Source organism: Acinonyx jubatus, chromosome E1 (genome assembly GCF_027475565.1).
Source record: "Acinonyx jubatus isolate Ajub_Pintada_27869175 chromosome E1, VMU_Ajub_asm_v1.0, whole genome shotgun sequence".
In the NCBI taxonomy this organism is placed as follows: Eukaryota; Metazoa; Chordata; class Mammalia; order Carnivora; family Felidae; genus Acinonyx; species Acinonyx jubatus.
The window spans coordinates 42,659,985-42,677,632 of NC_069397.1; the positions used below are offsets into that span (position 1 = coordinate 42,659,985).

A 17,648-nucleotide genomic window follows, 5' to 3' on the forward strand; every position below is an offset into this window, starting at 1 on the left:
TTGGACTTCTTGTGGACAACACAGGGCCTGCTTGGGATTCTCTCTTTCTCTCTCCGCCCCTACCCTGTGTGCTCTCTCTCTCTCAAAATAAATAAACTTAAAAAAAAAGCTACATTATAATTTGTCACTTACGATGAATTGCTTAAGTGGTGTTCTTAAAGACACTATTAGCAAATTTCTTGAGTGCTTTACCTTGTAATCATTCATTCACGAACTCAGTCACCATTTCATTGCTGTTTTGTGAAGTAGTGTCTTGGTTGTAGCCGACTCCTCCCTCCCATTTCCCCCATTATACTGTTTTTAAAATTTATTTTATTTTAACATTTTATTTATTTAAATAATCTCTACACCCCACATGGGGCTCAGACTCACAACCCCAAGATCAATTGTCTCATGCTCTTTGGACTGAGCCAGCCAGGTGCCCCTAAAATTTATTTTTAATGGTGGTATCTGACACGTAACATAAAATTTGCCATCTTAACCATTTGTAACTGTACAGTTCAAGAACATTAGGGTTAAGTATATTCACACGGTTGTACAACGAATCTCTAGAACTTTTTCATCTTGCAACACTGAAACTCTATACCCAGTGAACAACAACTACCCATCTGTGCCTCTCCAGCTTCTGACAACCATCATTCTACTTTCTGTTTCTGTGAATTTGCCTACTCCAGATACTTGACTGGAATCATATAGTATTTGTCTTTATGAATGAATGGCTTATTTCACTTATCATAATGCCCTCAGGATTCATCCATGTTGTAGCACGTGTCAGATTTTTCTTTCCTTTTTGTGCTAATATCACATTGCATGTATATGCCACATTCTGTTTGTCCATTCACCCATTAATAGACACCCTCTTGGCAATTGTGAGTAGTGCTGCTGTGAATGTGGGTATGCAAATACCTCTTTGAGCCCCTGCTTTCAATTCTTTGGGATATATAATCAGAAGTGGACACAATCCAGGTCTGTAACATTTCCTTCACTCCTAAAATTCTCTTGTGCCCATTGACCGTTAATCTCTACCTCCATTCCCAGGCGACCACTGATTTGCTTTCTGTTTCCATAAAGTTGCCTTTTTTTTTTTTTTTAACATTTAATATAAATGAAATCATAAAACATGTGGTCTTTTGTGCCTGACTTCACTTTTTTGAGGCTAATTCATATTGTCGTATGTATCAGTGGTTTGTTCCTTTGTATGGTTAAATAAGTCCATATTACATTTTATAGGTATATTCCCTTTTGTTGATGGTTCACCAACTTATGACATTTGCTTATTTGCAGTTTGGGACTGGTATGCATAATGTTGAAATTAACATTTGCATTGCAGTCTTTCTGTGGACATGTTTCCATGTCTTTTGGGTAGATTCCTAGGAGAATAATTGCTAGTGTGTATGGTAAATTTATGTTTTACTTTTAAAGAAATTACCAAACTGTTTTCCAAAGTGGCTCTACCATTTTCATTCTCACCAGCAATGGGTAAGGATTCTGGTTTCTTCCTATCCTCCACATGTAGGTATTATCTTTTTGTTTATAATCATTATGATAATTGTGTAGCGGAATTTCATTATGGTTTTAATTTTGCATTTCCCTAATGACTGATAATGTCAAATTTATTTGCACATGCTTACCAGCTGTTCATATATCTTTGGTGAAATATATATTCAAATCTTTGGCCCACATTTAGAATTCCATTTTGATTTATCTGTAGTGTTTCAGAGTATATCTCTCTGTATACCTTTTAAAGTTGTTGCTTCAGGTATATATACATAACTTATCACACTCTATTGGTGTCATCATTTTGCCAGTTCAAGTGAAATACAGAAGCCTTATCTCCATATACATCCCTCCCTCCTTTATGATATAATTACCTTAAATATTTCCTTACATATATTTAAAACCACATCAGGTGGTATTACTTTTACTTCAACCATCAGACTTGATTAAAAAATTCAAGAGAAGGAAAGCCTACTATATTTACCCATATTTTGACTTACCATTTTCTTTTTTCCTTCTTGATATTCCAGAGGTTTTTTTGTTTTATCCTTTGTTTTCTGTTTAAGAACTTCCTTTATCCATTCTTAGGTCTACTGACAACCAATTCTTTTAGTTTCCTCTCATCTGAGAACATCTTGATTTCCTCTTCCTTCCTGAAGAATAGTTTTTCTGAATATGGGATTTTACGTTGATAGTTCTTTACGTTCAGCACTTGAAAAATATTGTGTCACTTATTTCTGGCTTCCATGGTTTCTGCTGGAAATCCTGTCATTCAAATTGGTTTTCTTTCCCTAAAGTGTTTTTCTTAGGCTGCTTTCAAAATGTTCCCTTGTCTTTAGTTTTCAGAAGTTTAATTATGATGGATCTTGACATGGATTTCTTTGGATTTATCCTGTTTGAGGTCCACTTTTGTCTTGGATCTGTAGGTTAATGTCTCTTGATAAAAATTTGGGAAGTGTGCAGGCATTATTTCTTTGAGTGCCTTTTTAAGTCTCTTTCTCTTCTTCTGGGACTCTGATGGACACAAATGTTAGATCATTTTTATATTCCTACAGGTCTCTGGAACTGTTCGTTTTTTCTTCAGTTTATTTTCTCAGTGTTGTTCATCGGATGATTTCCGTTGCTTTCAATTCATTGATTCTTACCTTTCTCTCCTCCTTTCAGCTGTTGAGTCCATCCACTGAACTTTTAATTTCAGTCATCATACTTTTTAGTCATTCAATTTCCATTTGGACTTTCTGTGTTGGTGTTTGTGCAAGAGAAAAAGCAGGCAGCTCTCCCAGTCCTCACATACTGTCCCTATACAGGAGAAGACCCCCACCCATCGGCCCAGCCTGATAGGCCCTAGGCCTCTACCACCTTTTTCCTTCCCCAGGCTCTAGGACTGACGAGATAGCTGATGGTTCTTTGGGACGCCCTGAAAAAGTTGACGTGCTGGATAAACTCTTTACCTCTCCAGGAGGAAACTAAGAGCTGGGAATTTTAATCTCATCCTGTGCTGAACAGAGGGGAGGATCACTGCCTTCTACCAGCCCAAGCCATCGCTTTATTCTACCCCCAATACTAGACTGTGCTAGACCCATCAGAGCTCCAAGGCTGGCAAAACAGAAGCCAATCTTCTGGGGAGGCATTTTGGAAAAGCTGAATTTCTGGATATGTGGACCAAACTCTTCTTCCCCTTGGGTGAAGCTGGGAGCTAGAGTCTTTTTTTTTTTTTTTTGGATCATATGGTGCTGCATTGGAGGCAGCACTTGTGGGAGGGTGTCCCAAATGTCTGTACCAGCTTCAGTACGTCTTGTTTTGCATTCTCCTGGGATACAAGAGCCTGTCAGTTAGTTTCTAATTTCTCACAAAAGGAATTTATTTTTTAATTTCTGCTGAATCAGTGTGTTTGTGGGGAGAAGAAGGGTCCAGGGCGTCCTACTTAACCATCTTACTGACATCACTCACAAGCTGTTTACTTTTTAAAAAAATTTTTTTAATGTTTATTTATATTTGAGAGAGAGAGAGAACGAGAGTGGGAGAGGGGCAGAGAGAGACGGAGACAGAATCTGAAGGTTTCAGGCTCTGCGCTGTCAGCACAGTGCTCAACACAGAGCTTAAACCCATGAGTCATGAGATCGTGACCTGAGCTGATGTCAGGTGCCCAACCAACTGAGCCACCCAGGTGCCCCATCAGCTATTTACTTTTAAGTGAGAATTTTTTTCATCTAAAAAGTCCTTTCACAAGATAGTATCATATATCTTGTTCTACATATTTATACATAAAAATTACCTTTTTAAGAATCATTTTAAGAATCATCTGATTCAGACATCATTTTGATCATTTGTTTGTTTAGTAATCCATAATGACGTCCAGTGACTGCCTAAAGTCGATTAACTCCCGATAATGGCTTTAATGCCCTCCACTGCCCAGCTTCCTCGCTTTACCTATCCTAATCTTCTATTAGAGAAAATCTATTTGAGTTTAGTTTGTTCCAAAATTGACACAAAAACACACCCGCATGCATACCTGTCGACCCCCTTAATAATTCTATGTGTTTGTAAGTTATTTTAAGAAAATTTTATTGCGTAGGCACCTGGGTGGCTCAGTTGATTGAGGGTCCACTTGGGCTCAGGTCATGATCTCGCCGTTCCTGAGTTTGAGCCCCATGTCTGGCTCTGTGTTGACAGCCTGGAGCCTGCTTCAGATTCTGTGTCTCCCTCTCTCTCTGCCCCTCCCCGACTCATGCTGTGCCTTTTTCTCTCTCTCAAAAATAAACATTAAAGCTTTCATTGCAGTAAAAATTTGTTTAAATTTAATGGAGGGAATACTGCCCAAATTTGTGAAGCATATATTCCAAAGTATCATAAAAAGACATGTGGGATAGTTATTTCCAAGTGATAATATTTATGTATACAGAAGATAAAAGATTAACCAGGGACTGAGCCATGTATTGCTACAAAACCTTACCCCAATTCATTATTCAGGACTGAAAGTTTTCTACTTATTTCTGTATCTGCTACCGAGAAACAGACTACTAAGAAAGTTTAAATTGTTAGAAAATTAAATGGGGAAATTGTATAATATTTTTGTTCCTATGCACTTAAATTGCAATTAAATTGGCACTTCCTTCGATACAGAGATGATAGCAAAGTAGAATATATTTTTGGCTCTCATTTTGTACTTTGTTGGTTTTAAGTATTAAAGATCTGGTAATTCTTTTCATATATAACATTTCTGAAGTTAATTTCTATGCTTGTTTATTTAGTGTTAGAACTAAAATTCATCTTACTATTGGTGTTTTCTTTTTGACTTATATTTAATACTCATTAGCATACTGCTTTATTTTCAGTGTTGACTGATGTCATTAAAGCCATTGATAAAATTAAAGATGAAAATATTGATTATGAGGATATGAATACTTGTCTTCAGCATTTTGGAGGTTACCTTTCTAAGCCAGAATTTGAGAAGATCACAGAGTTGACTGAAGCTGACAGTAAGTGAAAACTGGGTTGACACATGTGAAAAGATGGTCACTTTGCTATTTTTTTCCCCTCAGAATAATGACTTTATTTTTTTGATTAGAAAAAAGTCCATTAAAATGAAGTCAATACAGAAAAATACTCAAAAGTACAACAAAACATACAAAATCCCATGATCCAGAAATATCCAGTATTAACAGTCTTTCCAGACACTTTTTTCCTATAGGCAAAAGTACAAACAAAAAGAAAGTAGAGTTTATGGTTTTGCTTTCTGACAAGGAAGAGGTCAGGACAAAAGTCGTTAAATGGGACAAACGACTCTTTATTATGCCAAAGCCTATAATTCATAAGGAAGGTACTAGTTTTGAGTATCTATACCCTTATAACTTAGCAGCATCTTTTCTAAAGAGAAAGGGTGGTTGTGAGATAGACAAGTGTGTGGGGCTATAGATGAAATAAGAATGGCCATGAAGAGTATGTGAAGAGTACAGGAAGAGTATGTGAACTTTTATTACAATATATTTCTTCTTTTGCGTGTATTAACATTTTTCCATAATGAAAAGCAAAAAAGGAATAGAACAAATGTAAGTTATGTGCCTTACGTGAGAAAATGATAAGACTTTGTTAAAAGACATTATAGAACACCTAAATAAATTGGAATATATCCCATATTAATGGACTCAGAGACCCCCAAGTCTGCCAAGTCTCATAATTAATTTACTTATCTAAAGCAATTCTAATAAAACCCTGACTTTTTGATGAATTAATTCTAATATTTGTATGCATAAACAAAGATCAAGAGTAGCTAAAACACTCTTGAGGAAGAAAAACATGGATAGGGTGTATGAGTGGTGTTGGAGGGATCTTGCTACCCTGGATATTAAGACTCATTATAAAGTTACAGTAAGTAAAACAGTGTGAAAATGGCACAGGGATAGAGAAATTGATAGGACAGGATAAGTAACTTCCAAATATATCTACACACATATAAGGAAACATATATAATGAGGTGGCAGATTACTGGGGGGGAGGGGAAGCACCAGTTAATAAATGGTGCTGGAATAATTAATTATTCAAATGTAAAAAATAGAATTGGATCCCTACCTATGTATCATATTCAGTAATGCTTTCCAGATACGAACACTAAAATTCTCGTTAGAGAAAGAAGAAAAATTTTCTGACTTGGAGTTACAAGGAATTATTTTTAAGATACAAAATCACTAACCAGAAAAGATTTATACATTTGACTACATTAAAAATAAGAACTTCTCTTTATTAAAAGGTAATACAAACAGAATGAAAATACAAGCCACAAATGGAGCAAAGATTATTATTAAAAAAATTTTTTTTTAATGTTTATTTATTTTTGAGAGAGAGAGAGGTGCAGAGTATGAGTGGGGGAGGAGCAGAGAGAGAGGGAGACAGAATCTGAAGCAGGCTCCAGGCTCCCAGCTGTCAGCACAGAGTCCTAAGCGGGGCTTGAACTCATGAATTGTGAGATCATGACCTGAGCCAAAGTTGGATGCTTAACCGACTGGGCCACCCAGGCATTCCAGAGTAAAGATTATCTGTAACACTCATAACAGCAAAAGATCATTGTGGAGAATAAATAGGAAACCCCTATAAATTAACAACCCAAGAGAAAAATGGCCAAATTACAAGAACAGCCATTGCCAGATGAAGAAACGTTAAGTTGCTAATAATCATATGAAGTCTTTTTATACATCATAGTAATCAGGGAAATGCAGAATTTAGGTCACAATGAAATACCTTTTGATGCTGACCAAATTGGCAAAAATTAAGGTCTGTTAATTTAATTGTTGGTAAATAAGGCAAAAGTGGTAAAAGAACTTTGAAAAACATTATGTAGTATTCTGTAAGGTTTTCATACTTCATGGCTTAGAAAATCCATTTTTTAGTGATACATCCCAGAAAATCTCTGCACTGATGTGCAAGGAGACATGTTAAAAATGCTCATAGCAGCTCTGATCTTAATAGAAGAAGGAAGGAAGGAAGGAAGGAAGGAAGGAAGGAAGGAAGGAAGGAAGGAAGGAAGGAAGGAAGGAAAAGGAAGGAAGGAAGGAAAAGGAAGGAAGGAAGGAAAGAATGAACAGAAAGAAACAACATGATCGGTGATAGAATGTATAAATAAATTGTGGTATTTACCACTGATGCATGATGAAATACTGATAATGTGTACATTAGTGAAAATGAACTATAGCAATATACTATATGGATGGTTCTTGGAAATATAATATTGAATGAAAAAAGCAAGTCTAGATTGCTATAGTGTGATAATTTTTATAGAGCTGTAAAACAAAATTAAGGAATATTTTGTTTATCCTGTGTAAAATTATATGTAAAAAAGCAAGACCTTGGTTAATTTTAAAAAATTCAGCAATGTTCTCTCTGTAAAGAAGCAGTAGAATAGAATGGGGGAAGCACAGAAGCAGATGCAGTGGTGTTAATAATGTTCTTCAACTGTGAGGGAGAGGAAGGGGGAAAAACGTTACAGAGAGGGAGTGAGGCAAACCATAAGGGACTCTTAAATACTGAGAACAAACTGAGGGTTGATGGGGGTGGGGGAGAGGGGAAAGTGGCTGATGGGCATTGAGGAGGGCACTTGTTGGGATGAGTACTGGGTGTTGTAGGGAAACCAATTTGACAATAAACTATATTAAAAAAATAATAAAAATAAAAAGTAATTTTGTCCTTAAAACAATAATGTTCTTCAAATGGGAGGCGGGTTCAGTGGTTCAGCTAAAACATTTGTGTATCAAATAGACATTATCAAAAATAGGGAATCTATTGCTTTAGAAAGTTATATGTTCCTGTTAGTGGATGTAAATCTTCATTAACTCTAACATTCCCCTAGGATTTTTCAAAGTCTCATTTTTTTCAAGTCTTTAAATATTTGGTTAAGAATACAAAGTAATTTGGTGCTCCTTAAAGTAAACTTCTCAAAGATTCTTTATCTTGGAAATAGGCAATAGGCTGTGCCTTATCTTTTATAGATTAGAATTGGAATTTGATGTTTTTAGTGGGATAAACAAAGGAGTAGTGTTATCAAAAGCTCATCCTATTTATATAAAACCTTTATATGCGGCCTTCGAAAATTCTTAGAAATCTTTATCCATTCTAATATTGGGATATTATATATAATCAAGGAAAGACATTTTCTAAGTATAGAATGACTATTAAAACGTTTAATAGTTTCAAAAGTATACTGGAATAAAGATAACAATGTGAATGGTAGCCTGAGGTGGGAGAAACCAGAGGTCAAGAAAGCTCACTTCTAATCTCTGATCTCGTATTTCCTTTTGTGACCTGGGGAAAAAAATCATGATATCATGTCTAAGTATTTTTTAAAATGTATAAAATAATACACTAATTCTTTACCGACATATCTTTGAGTTGTTGTCAGGCCAAGACAAGATAATGTAAGTTAAAATTAAAAATGTTGTGCGCTTGTAACTAGAAGGATTTTGATTAACTTTCCTGGCATTTTTCAGTTTTACTTTCTCCTTGTGTGTTGAATTGCTTTTTCCTCTTAGAACCATATATTTTTAGTGGTATTAGCTGATGGCTATAATCATGTTATCTCCCTATAATTTATTTTACATAATTCAATAGTTGTCATAATTAACATTTGAAGATATTGAAGAAAATATTCTTTTCTCCTTAGAAACGAAAAAAGTGAATTTTAAAGGTTTCATTGATACAATGATGACCAATACGGAACGCTTCTCTGAAAAATTATGTAAGAACATCACATTTTGTGCTTTTATTTACTTTTTCAAGTTTATTTATTTATTTTGAGAGACAGAGAAAGAGCAGGGGCAGGGCAGAGAGAGAGAAAGGGAGAGAGAGAGAATCCCAAGAAGACTCCACACTGTCAGTACAGAGCCCAGTGCACAGCTCGATCTCACAAACCATGAGATCGTGACCTGAGTGGAACTCAAGAGTTGGACACACTTACCCGACTGAGCCACCCACCCCAACATATGTTGTGCTTTTAGTGGACCAACTGGTGTGACAAACGTTAGAAGAGTGTAGTAGACTAAAAGAGGCAGTCATCCTGTAGGTCGTCAGCCAAACAGATGCCTGGCTTACTGCTGATGTTTGGTTTCAATCTTCTCTGTTCATGATTTCTAAATCTCGAGCACTTTCACGTGCAAATGAATTGAAAGTTTTTACGAGCTTACTGTTTATCCTCACACTTACTGTAAAGAGCTAGAACCATGTATATAAAATTCCTTTTTGGAAGATGTAAAATGTCTTCCCAATTTGGGGAAGTGATGCCATCTAGTGACTAGCGCTGGGTACTCATATGCAAAATTTCCTCTTTCATTTGTTTATATATTTTTTTCCATCTTCCAATTTATTCAGTAATATTTACTGAGCCATTGTTATATATGCTTTCTGTTAAGCTGATGAGCTGTTAAGATGAGAAAGACAGTCTTGGCCACTCAGAAGCTCACTGTAAAGAAATATAAGGTCCTATATGTATATTTTAAATGGAGTGAAGTTAGTTTAGAAATTGAAGCGAAAAGTAGCATTTTGTTATTTTGTGCTTAGCTATTGGGTAATAGTGCATTTTAAGTAACAGTTATTTTACCTTACACTAAAAATCAATTTAATTTGCTTTCTATACAAGGTGGAACATAATAGATTGATTGGATGAAGAGATTATTTGCATTGTTAGTCACTTCATTTATCCTAGGAATTTTAGTTTCAGGGAAATAAAAAGTTTTTGTTTTTGTTTTTAAACATTTTTATTATTTTTGAGAGACAGAGAGAGAGAGAGCACGAGCCGGGGAGGGGCAGAAAGAGACAGAAACACAGAATCTAAGCAGACTCTAGGCTCCGAGCTGTCAGCACAGAGCCCGACGTGGGGCTCGAACTCACAAACAGCGAGGTCATGACCCAAGCCGAAGTAGGATGCTTAACCAACTGATCCACCCAGACACTCTGAGTTAAAAAGTTTTATTAGCACAGAGTTGTATAGTATATTATCTTACTCGTATCTATAGTTAAATTTCCTTTCTTGTTGTTAAATATTGCACATTTATATTCACTGCTTTCCTTTTTTCTTCATCTGGCTGCTCATTTCTTCACCAGACAGCTTATTGGTTCTGTATACCTCATTGGGACCTTCCATCCATTTATCCCTCAACTTCGTCCTTACCCACCAGTCTCCCTGTTTTCACTTTTCTTCCTTATCCACTTGAAAATCTCTGGTCTGTGTACCTCGAATACCCTAAAGTCTTCAGTACCCTAAATTGCCCTTTGGTTGCACCTGTCTGACAAAACTCCCAACCCTGGCTTCTCCTCGTGGCTGACATCATTTCTAGAGAAAATCATATAGCTCAGCAGATTGAACACTTTGAAATCTTGACCATCAGTGTCTGGTGGCCCTCAGCACTACCTAGGAATTATGTGATTCCCACCCTCTCCCAGTTAGTTTATTCTTTTACTCTCTGAAATAACTAATTAACAATCTCCATTCTCTCAAACTTCCATTCCTACTCCAACCTTAGCCCTTCTCACATTTAGCAGATAACTTAGCCTTTATAAGGAAAATAGAAGCCTGTCACTATTTTGAGGACGTTAAGGTATTTCCCAATATTTTCTCCTAAAAGTTCTTAAGTTTTTCTTTTTCATAGTTAAGTCTTTAATTCACCTGAAATTGATTTTTAGGTTTAGAGTGAAATTGGGATCCAATTTAGTTTTTTTCCATAAAGATATTAGCTGGTGACAGTTTTATATTAATTCTTTGAGATTTATGTATTGTATAAATTGATTTGGAACCTGACACTCACACATGATGGCCTTGGGATTTAGGTTATCATTGGAGATTTTATTCCTTCTATCCATACCTCTGGCAGAGAACAGCCTTTCTTCTTGAATTCCTAAAAAGGTGACTAAAGTGTTTTTATTAATAATTTTCAGATGGAAAGATTTTCCGGGGCCCTGTCTTTTTTGGGAAAAGTTTTCAATTAGCAATAATCGCGCCTCGGATAAACCTCATTGGCTATGATACTGCCACTGTGCAAAGCTGGGCCCTGTCTTTTTTTTTGTTTGTTTGTTTTGTATTAAATTTTTTTTTAATGTTTATTTATTTTTGAGAGAGCAAGAGACAAAGTGCGAGCAGCGGATAGGCAGAGAGAGAGGGAGACACACAATCCGAAACAGGCTCCAGGTTCTGAGCTGTCAGCACAGAGCCCAATGGGGGACTCGAACTCACAAACTGAGAGATCGTGACCTGAGTTGAAGTCGACGCTTAACTGACTGAGCCACCCAGGCCCTGGTTTTAAGTAGGCATCTCAATTATAATTCTAGACTTGTCTGTACCAAGTAATAACAATAATACTTATTATATTACTCACATTTATTGAGGGTTTACTATGTGCCAGTACTGTTTTAAATGTTTTATTTATTAACTCATTTAATTCTCACATCAACTCTATTATTTTTATTTTATGGATGGTAAAACCGCGGCACAGAGGTTAAAGAAGTCACATAGCTAGTATGTGGTAGAATTAAGATTAGAACTCGGGTAGAGTGGTGCCTGGTTGGTTCAGTCAGTTGAGTGTCCGACTCTTGATTTTAGCTCAGGTCATGACTGCAGCGTTGTGAGATGGAGCCCCACATCAGGCTCTGTGCTGGGCATGGATCCTGCTTAAGATTCTATCTTGAGAGGCCCTGTGTCAGCTTGGCAGAGTGGTGCCACCCCAGAACCGGGTGTGTGGAGTGGGATCCTTTAAGATGTTGGGGTTTGAATCCCAGCTGAGCGCCTGGGAGGTGCAGGAGACTGTGGAGCGGGACAAACTGGCCGGATCGTGCCTGTGCTGTGCTGCGAGGGCTGCCTGAACAGGGTGGTTTGGTCTAGGGAGGAGAAACTGCCATGATGCCATTTTCCTCCAATCACCAACGTGGTGGGGCTTCAGGGAACAGGACAGCAGGCCCCCAGGGGAGGTTGGACTGCTTACACCAAACCCTGCCTCACCATGCCTGGCAACTGCATATCTGCTGGAGGGAGAATTGCCACGTACCCAACCAGAGGGTCCCTCCTCCAGACCAGCACAACCACTGGCTCCAGGGCACCTTCGGACAACGGTCCGGCAGTTTTTCATTTTCTGATTTGATTTTTGGTAACACCTATTTTCTTTTCTTGTCTTTTCTCCTTCTTCTTCTTCCTTCCCTTCTCTATTCTGGTTGTTAATTTGTGTAAGCAGGCATTTTTAATCTATGCATTTTACACCTCTTCTGTATCTCTTCCTCTAGATTAAGCCGTATAGTTTCTCTGATTCTCTGTCCGCTCAATTTTTTTTCTCTTTCCCTGCCCCTGTCATTTCCCTCTTTCTATGGGATAAGGCTTCTTCCACCCCCTCCCCTTTTTAGTTTTTTCCAGGGTTACTTCAATGAACAAATCGAAGCACGCCTGGTGGAAGGTCCACACCACCAGTGCGAGTAGGGGTATAAAGCAACCAGAGTCACAACAACAGAGAGCATGCGACACACTCCAAAAACACCTCCTGAAGGGTCAGGCCCTGGATAGTATATGACCCCTTTTTAACACAGTAGTACTCACAGGGGCAGGACACATAACAAACTATTGAAACACGTAAAAGACAGAAAACTAGACAAAATGACTAGACAGAAGAATTCTCAAAAATTCTAGGAAGAAATGACAGCCAGAAAAATTGCTCAAAACAGATATAAACAATATATCTAAACAAGAATTTGGAATAATCGTCATAAGACTAGGAGCTGGGCTTGAAAAAAACTATAGAAGACAGCAGAGAATCTATTGCTGCAGAGATCAAGGACACAAGAGATAGTCATGATGAATTAAAAAATGCAGTAAATGAGATGCAAAATAAACTAGATGCAGAGACAGCAAGGATGAAGGAGCAGAGGGGAGAATAAGTGAAATAGAAGATAACATTATGGAAAATGATGAAGCTGAAAAAGAGAGAGAGAGGAAAATATTAGACCATGAGGGGAGAATTAGAGACCTAAGTGATTCAATGAGATATAATAATATCTGTATCATAGGAGTTCCAGAAGGAGAAGAAAGAGAAAGGGGCAGAAGGTTTATTTCACCAAATTATAGTTGAGAGCTTCCCTAATCTGGGGAAGGAAGCAGACATCCAAGTCCAGGAGGCACAGAGAACTCCCTTCAGAATTAACAGAAACAGGTCAGCCCCAAGGCATATCATAGTGAAATTGGCAAAATACAAAGATAAAGAGAGAATTCTGAAAGCAGCTAGGGACAAATGGGCCTTAACCTACAAGGGCAGACACATAAGGGTAGTAGCAGACCTGTCCACTGAAACTTGGCAGGCCACAAGGGAGTAGCTGGAAATATTCAATGTGCTGAATAGGAAAAATATGCAGCCAGGAATCCTTTATCCATCAAGGCTGTCATTCAGAACGAAAGGAGAGATCAAGGCTTTTCCAGACAAACAAAAACTGAAGGAATTCATGACCACTAAACCAACCCTGCAGGCACTCTGTGAGTGGAATGCTGCAAAGACTACAAAGGACCAGAGACATTGCCACAATCATGAAACCTACAGATAACACAATGACACTAAATCCATATCTTTCAGTCATAACTCTGAATGTAAATGGGCTAAATGCCTCAATCAAAAGGCATAGGGTATCAAAACGGATAAAAAACCAAGTTCCATCTATATGCTGTCTACAAGAGACTCATTTTAGACCTGAGGACACCTGAAAATTGGAAGTGAGGGGATGGAGAACCATATATCATGCTACTGGAAGTCAAAAGAGAGCTGGAATAGCCATACTTATATCAGACAAACTAGATTTTAAAGTAAAGACGGTAGCAAATGATAAAGAAGGGCATTATTGTCATAATTAAGGGGTCTATCCATCAAGAAGAGGTAACACTCGTAAATGTTTATGCCCCCAACTTGGTAGACCCAAATTTATAAATTAATCACAAACATAAGCAATCTTACTGATAATAATACGGTAATTGTAGATGACTTTATTTTTTTTCAATATATGAAATTTATTGTCAACTTGGTTTCCATACAACACCCAGTGCTCATCCCAAAAGGTGCCCTCCTCAGTACCCATCACCCACCCTCCCCTCCCTCCCACCCCCCATCAACCCTCAGTTTGGTCTCAGTTTTTAAGAGTCTCTTATGCTTTGGCTCTCTCCCACTCTAACCTCTTTTTTTTTTTTTTTCTCCTTCCCCTCCCCCATGGGTTTCTGTTAAGTTTCTTCGGATCCACGTAAGAGTGAAACCATATGGTATCTGTCTTTCTCTGTATGGCTTATTTCACTTAGCATCACACTCTCCAGTTCCATCCACGTTGCTACAAAAGGCCATATTTCATTTTTTTTCATTGTCATGTAGTATTCCATTGTGTATATAAACCACAATTTCTTTATCCATTCATCAGTTGATGGACATTTAGGCTCTTTCCATCATTTGGCTATTGTTGAGAGTGCTGCTGTAAACATTGGGGTACAAGTGCCCCTATGCATCAGTACTCCTGTATCCCTTGGGTAAATTCCTAGCAGGTGCTATTGCTGGGTCATAGGGTAGGTCTATTTTTAATTTTTTGAGGAACATCCACACTGTTTTCCAGAGTGGCTGCACCAGTTTGCATTCCCACCAGCAGTGCAAGACGGTTCCTGTTTCCGCACATCCTCTCCAGCATCTATAGTTTCCTGATTTGTTTATTTTGGCCACTCTGACTGGCGTGAGGTGATATCTGAGTGTGGTTTTGATTTGTATTTCCCTGATGAGGAGTGACGTTGAGCATCTTTTCATGTGCCTGTTGGCCACCCGGATGTCTTCTTTAGAGAAGTGTCTATTCATGTTTTCTGCCCATTTCTTCACTGGGTTATTTGTTTTTCGGGTGTGGAGTTTGGTGAGCTCTTTATAGATTTTGGATACTAGCCCTTTGTCTGATATGTCATTTGCAAATATATTTTCCCATTCTGTTGGTTGCCTTTTAGTTTTGTTGGTTGTTTCCTATGCTGTGCAGAAGCTTTTTGTCTTCATAAGGTCCCAGTAGTTCATTTTTGCTTTTAATTCCCTTGCCTTTGGGGATGTGTCAAGTAAGAAATTGCTACGACTGAGGTCAGAGAGGTCTTTTCCTGCTTTCTTCTCTAGGGTTTTGATGGTTTCCTGTCTCACATTCAGGTCCTTTATCCATTTTGAGTTTATTTTTGTGAATGGTGTGAGAAAGTGGTCTAGTTTCATTCTTCTGCATGTTGCTGTCCAGTTCTCCCAGCACCATTTGTTAAAGAGACTGTCTTTTTTCCATTGGATGTTCTTTCCTGCTTTGTCAAAGATTAGTTGGCCATACGTTTATGGGTCTAGTTCTGGGGTTTCTATTCTATTCCATTGGTCTATGTGTCTGTTTTTGTGCCAATACCATGCTGTCTTGATGATGACAGCTTTGTAGTAGAGGTTAAAGTCTGGGATTGTGATGCCTCCTGCTTTGGTCTTCTTCTTCAAAATTACTTTGGCTATTCGGGGCCTTTTGTGGTTCCATATGAATTTTAGGATTGCTTGTCCTAGTTTTGAGAAGAATGCTGGTGCAATTTTGATTGGGATTGCATTGAATGTGTAGATAGCTTTGGGTAGTATTGACATTTTGACAATATTTATTCTTCCAATCCATGAGCACGGAATGTTTTTCCATTTCTTTATATCTTCTTCAATTTCCTTCATAAGCTTTCTATAATTTTCAGCTTACAGATCCTTTACATCTTTAGTTAGATTTATCCCTAGGTATTTTATGCTTCTTGGTGCCATTGTGAATGGGATCAGTTTCTTTCTTTGTCTTTCTGTTGCTTCATTATTAGTATATAAGAATGCAACTGATTTCTGTACATTGATTTTGTATCCTGCAACTTTGCTGAATTCATGTATCAGTTCTAGCAGACTTTTGGTGGAGTCTATCGGATTTTCCATGTATAATAACATGTCTTCTGCAAAAAGTAAAAGCTTAACTTCATCTTTGCCAATTTTGATGCCTTTGATTTCCTTTTGTTGTCTGATTGCTGATGCTAGAACTTCCAACACTGTGTTAAACAACAGCGGTGAGAGTGGGCATCCCTGTCGTGTTCCTGATCTCAGGGAAAAAGCTCTCAGTTTTTCCCCATTGAGGATGATGTTAGCTGTGGGCTTGTCATAAATAGCTTTTATGATGTTTAAGTATGTTCCTTCTATCCCAACTTTCTCGAGGGTTTTTATTAGGAAAGGATGCTGAATTTTGTCAAATGCCTTTTCTGCATCAATTGACAGGATCATATGGTTGTTATCTTTTCTTTTATTAATGTGATGTATCACATTGATTGATTTGCAAATGTTGAACCAGCCCTGCATCCCAGGAATGAATCCCACTTGATCATGGAGAATAATTCTTTGTAGAAGCTGTTGAATTCAATTTGCTAGTATCTTATTGAGAATTTTTGCATCCCTATTCATCAGGGATATTGGCCTATAGTTCTCTTTTATTACTGGGTCTCTGTCTGGTTTAGGAATCAAAGTAATACTGGCTTCATAGAATGAGTCTGGAAGTTTTCCTTCCCTTTCTATTTTTTGGAATAGCTTGAGAAGGATAGGTATTATCTCTGCTTTAAACGTCTGGTAGAACTCCCCTGGGAAGCCATCTGGTCCTGGACTCTTATTTGTTGGGAGATTTTTGATAACCGATTCAATGTCGTCGCTGGTTATGGGTCTGTTCAAGCTTTCTATTTCCTCCTGATTGAGTTTTGGAAGTGTGTGGGTGTTTAGGAATTTGTCCATTTATTCCAGGTTGTCCAGTTTGTTGGCATATGATTTTTCATAGTATTCCCTGATAATTGCTTGTATCTCTGAGGGATTGGTTGTAATAATTCCATTTTCATTCATGATTTTATCAGTTTGGGTCCTCTCCCTTTTCTTTTTGAGAAGCCTGGCTAGAAGTTTCTCAATTTTGTTTATTTTTTCAAAAAACCAACTCTTGGTTCATTGATCTGCTCTATAGTTTTTTAGATTCTGTATTGTTTATTTCTGCTCTGATCTTTATTATTTCTCTTCTTCTTCTGGGTTTAGGCTGTCATTGCTGTTCTGCTTCTATTTCCTTTAGGTGTGCTGTTAGATTTTGTATTTGGGATTTTTCTTAATTCTTGAGATAGGCCTGGATTGCAATGTATTTTCCTCTCAGGACTGCCTTCGCTGCATCCCAAAGCGTTTGGATTGTTGTATTTTCATTTTTGCTTGTTTCCATATATTTTTTAATTTCTTCTCTAATTGCCTGGTTGACCCACACATTCTTTAGTAGGGTGTTCTTTAACCTCCATGCTTTTGGAGGTTTTCCAGACTTTTTCCTGTGGTTGATTTCAAGCTTCATAGCATTGTGGTCTGAAAGTATGCATGGTATGATCTCAATTCTTGTATACTTATGAAGGGCTGTTTTGTGACCCAGTATGTGATCTATCTTGGAGAATGTTCCATGTGCACTCGAGAAGAAAGTATATTCTGTTGCTTTGGGATGCAGAGCTCTAAATATATCGGTCAAGTCCATCTGATCCAATGTATCATTCAGGGCCCTTGTTTCTTTATTGACCGTGTGTCTAGATGATCTATCCATTTCTGTAAGTGGGGTGTTAAAGTCCTCTGCAACTACCACATTCTTATCAATAA

The 17,648-nt window shown here is 37.6% G+C and overlaps 1 protein-coding gene and 1 pseudogene across 1 annotated transcript in view; one reads left to right on the forward strand and one right to left on the reverse strand.

Annotated features, from left to right (window-relative positions):
- Nucleotides 1-17,648, forward strand: part of LOC113597128 (EF-hand calcium-binding domain-containing protein 13) — a 108,494-nt gene that overhangs the window by 22,545 nt on the left and 68,301 nt on the right. The window contains exons 7-8 of the mRNA XM_053211847.1: nucleotides 4,833-4,976; nucleotides 8,648-8,722. Coding sequence (XP_053067822.1) covers nucleotides 4,833-4,976; nucleotides 8,648-8,722 — 219 coding nt within the window. The remainder of the gene's footprint in view (nucleotides 1-4,832; nucleotides 4,977-8,647; nucleotides 8,723-17,648) is intronic.
- Nucleotides 10,896-11,022, reverse strand: LOC128313560 (uncharacterized; annotated as a pseudogene).